This window comes from Dendropsophus ebraccatus, chromosome 10 (assembly GCF_027789765.1).
Source record: "Dendropsophus ebraccatus isolate aDenEbr1 chromosome 10, aDenEbr1.pat, whole genome shotgun sequence".
Taxonomy (NCBI): Eukaryota; Metazoa; Chordata; class Amphibia; order Anura; family Hylidae; genus Dendropsophus; species Dendropsophus ebraccatus.
In genome coordinates this window covers 80,857,032-80,861,209 of record NC_091463.1, presented here as the reverse complement: position 1 = coordinate 80,861,209, position 4,178 = coordinate 80,857,032, and the positions used below count along the sequence as shown (strand labels likewise).

At 39.8% G+C, this 4,178-nt stretch overlaps 1 protein-coding gene across 1 annotated transcript; it reads left to right on the top strand.

Moving 5' to 3' along the window:
• Window positions 1-1,918: 1,918 nt before the first annotated feature.
• Window positions 1,919-3,876, top strand: LOC138766443 (NTPase KAP family P-loop domain-containing protein 1-like). Its single transcript, XM_069944036.1, has 2 exons — window positions 1,919-3,025; window positions 3,682-3,876. Exons 1-2 carry the CDS (start codon window positions 1,919-1,921, stop codon window positions 3,874-3,876), a joined length of 1,302 nt encoding a protein of 433 aa, XP_069800137.1.
• Window positions 3,877-4,178: the final 302 nt, after the last annotated feature.

The following is a 4,178-nucleotide window of genomic DNA, read 5'->3' as shown; positions in this document are numbered from 1 at the left end:
TTGGGGTGGGGGGTGGTAAAGGGGTTATCTGGGAAGCAAAGTGTTTTGCTTTGTTATTACTGTAAATGTGCTGATCTTTGATTGCAAGCTGTTGTGAGCCTGGCCCTCTCTCCTAATGTTTGATTTGATGGCTACATGTGCTACATGGCTACAAATATGCTTGCACTTTAAATTGGGGTGGGGGGTGGTAAAGGGGTTATCTGGCAAGCAAAGTGTTTTGCTTTGTTATTACTGTAAATGTGCTGATCTTTGATTGCAAGCTGCCTCTTCTGCTCTCCGACAATGCACTTCCTCCTCTGAGATGGTAATTTCTGAGAGGAGAAGGGAGTACCTAATGCAGGCAGTGTCCCTTATCTGCCAGATGTCGCCACAATATCAGTAATGTTGGCCAGCTTTTGAACATTGCCCAAAACATGCACCCACCCTGGTGTGGTCTTGGAAGTTATCACCAGAGACAGTTGGATAACCCTTTAAGCTGTTTCCATAGTCCTGGTGGTCGGTTATCACCCCAAGAACAAAAAGATCAGGCAGTTAACATCCGACATGCCTTATCCTTCTCTGTCTTCAGGAAATATTCTGGAGGCTAGATGGCTGCCCAGTCCTGCTGAAATAATCAGGTTTAGTAGACTTTTATCTAGAATGTATGACCAGGTTCAAGCTCATGGACATTCATGGAAGCATAGAACACCACTTTCTGTTCTAGCATACCCACAAATATTTTTGATGGCACAATAAAATTGGCATTTGTTATGTCAATACTAATACCACAGAAAGTATGTTCAAGAGCACAGACTGTTGTCAAAGACAGGGGTCCCTGCTCCTATACACGGAGCTGTGAAATATTACCTGCAGATCAGGTAATGTCTGTGGCTGCCCGGGCGCTGCACCTTGCCCAGTAAATGTACATACAGTAGTAGGGAGTCCTGTCAAAGGCCAGAGTCCCTACTCTTGTACACTGAATTGACACTCTAAATTCCCAGGCCCAGTGAATCCGTATAGCTGAATCCCAATCGGCAATGAAATGGACTTAAAATTGAATACAATGTCCAATTCAATAAATGGATCACAAATAAATTTTAGGAAATTCAATCATCTCCAGTGCTAAAATACACTATCACTGTTAGGGTGTCCTACTATATATTTGCAAGATATACCCCTAGGGTATGGGTGCTGAGACCTCTGCCAAATGTATAGATTTTCTGTGGACTGTCTGTATATTTGTATACTGCTAAGGCTGGGTTCACACTACGTATTTGCAATCGGTTTTTTTTTTCATCTGTTTTTTTAAAAAAAAAAAGGGATAAGGCATTTGTGTGCATCCGTTTTTCCATTGACCTCCATTGAAAAAAAAACGGATCAAAACGGATCCGTTTTTTTTAAAGTACACAAAAACGTAGCTGGCCTTACTTTTGTGTCCGTTAAAAAAAACCCAGGTCCGTTTTTTTTTTTTATATATAATGAAAGTCAATGGAAAAACGGATCAAAACAGATACACAAATGCATCCGTTTTTTGCAAAAAAAAAAAAAAAGGATGAAAAAAACATTGCAAAAACATAGTGTGAACCCAGCCTTACACCGCTCTGAACAGAGATGAACAGGCATATCTCTCAGCTTTGTGCTGCCGCTCATGTATTTTAGGGAACCTTTTTTGCAGAACAGATGACGACTCCAACACACATCCATAACAAACGCGCATAACACGTATGTGTGTATAGGGCTATAGAAATGAATGGGTCCATATTCTTTTTGTATGTCCGGACCGAATTAATGGATGTGTGACTCAGGCCTTAGGCCATATTCTATCAATATCGGCTATGTAAGTTCTCTTGGAGAATCTGAAGAATATGACAGTATTACAGATTATATATTTTATATAGATTTGGCAATGTGTGGTGGAAGTTCATTGTTATTCTCTGGCATGGCTTTTAAAGTGATAAGAAATGTCATTGTGACTCAGAAAGGCAAGTTGATGCAGAAAATGAAGAGGACAGATATGAGCTCCCAGTTGGGCTTCATGAGTGATGTCAAGAAAGAGATCGAGATCATCACCTCTTACCTTCAGATGATGGAAATATACAGAAAGCAGGAGATCAGAGTGATCATAGAGGTCACCAACTTGGACAAGTGCTTGCCGGACAGAGTGGTGGAGGTCTTACATGCTGTAGATATTCTGCTTTCTAATCCAGATGCTCCATTTATATGTATCCTGGCTGTAGACCCTGGTATCATTGTTGAATGTGCCGAAAAATCCGATCTCCTGAAAGGCATGGCCAACAATGGTTACCTGTTCCTAAATCGTATTATAACATTACTCTTTTCTATCCCGCAAATGAGTCACCATACTAAAGCCAAGCATTTAGATAATATAATTGGGGACCAAGCTAAATCTCCTGAGAATAATGAAAATTATGAAATAAAAAACCAAGAGCAAGAAGTTATCGATAGCCGAAATCCAGAAAATGCAATAAATAAAGCATTGCAGTCCGTGAAATCTAAAGAATGTGAATTTATTAACGACAATGTTATTAACATGAGAAGGATTGTGAACACCATTGGCATAACCATTAGACTGATGATCAAGGATGCGGAATGGAAAAAGATCCAATTTAAGGTGCTGAAGTGGGTGATAATGGGCGCCCAATGGCCGTGTTCTCTCAGCTGGATACTACAGTGCATTGAAGATGAGCAACAAAGTGCCAAGGAGTTACATAAAGCATACCTTGAAAAAAGACTGTGGGATATTTACGAGATGTCGCTGGAGGCCTTACATGCTAATAGGAAGAGTCTCAAACAGCTTCTGGAGTTAGATGGGGATCCAGATATCTTCTCCAAATTGCTTAAGGATTCTAAGTTCACTGTGAAAGATGCCAACATATTAAGGAAATTCACGGTTAATTTAGATCCTACCATCCAAAGGAAGATCGAGCTTCTACAAGGTAGTTTTAACTTCTTAAGGTTCAAGAAAGATAAGATAGTGAGTCGGCTGGCCTTATTGGAGATGGACACGGACGCTGTCTGTAAAGCGGTTAGTAAATTGATGTTTACAGTTTCTATATAAAGTTTTGTTTGTGTATATTTTTGTGTATATTGTGTATTTAAAAAAAACAAAAAAAACTTTTCACTTCAGTTTTCAGCTCTGGTAAAATGAAAGCTGAGCTGTGATTGGTCGCTCTGAGCAGTTTACAGCAGTTTCTGTTTTACACAGTTTGATTTGGACCATAGCATAAATATTTGGGTAGGGTCACCTGTATCTTAAAGGGTTATTTCCCCCTCCCATTTTTACCTTTCACATTGATTAAAGATTACTCCACCTCCTGGTTTCCTCAGTGGGTGGACTTCTTTACTGTGATTGGTCCTCTTCACCAGCAGTACTAGGGCTGGCATCATGGCTGCTGGCCTGTGCTCTGCTGTTCTCTGCTTAGCTCAGCTACACCAACTCTGACATCATGGAGCTGGGAGCTGTCAGTGTAATAAATGACTACAGATTAGGTGGCCGGTAGGAGAGCCTGTACACACACTGATGCTTGCTGGCCAGGGAATTTTCTGAAGTGGAAAATCTTCAGCATTTCCACTACATATGGCCATAATCTTATGGTTAACCATGTGGCAAAAGAATAGCTCTTGATGTTACAAAATAGAAACCCTATGTATCTTATGTATGTTTTTTTTTTTTTTTTTTAGATCGGCAAGCTCAATATACAAAAGAAGAAGCTCAAAAAATATATATCGATGATAGAAAAGCATACACTGAATGGCAAAGCTCTTCTCTACACAGATAACAAGGAGATAAGAAGAGCCCTGGGGATGACCCTGGGGGACTGGGTGACATTCAGAGCCGCATTCTTAAGCCTGCCGACCCCAACGTTTTTACTTTAAGCAAAAAAGAATAAGATCTCTGTAAATTTCCCCTATTCTCATTGTTTAAAATTTACAGTGCATGTTTCTCAGAATCACATGTATATATACAGTATAACCTACTAGATTTATATCTGCTTTAATTGCAATGCATCTTTCATTCCTGTTATTAAATTTATAAAAGTAAACCTATTTTTTAAATCTCATTTCTGTATTTATTTTTTTTATTTCCTGGGGCGGCCATATTACTGGCACATGCTTTTTTCCTGGTATTAGCTCTGTGGGCAGCAGGCTGACTGGGTTGTGTGGCAGCTATAGTGAAA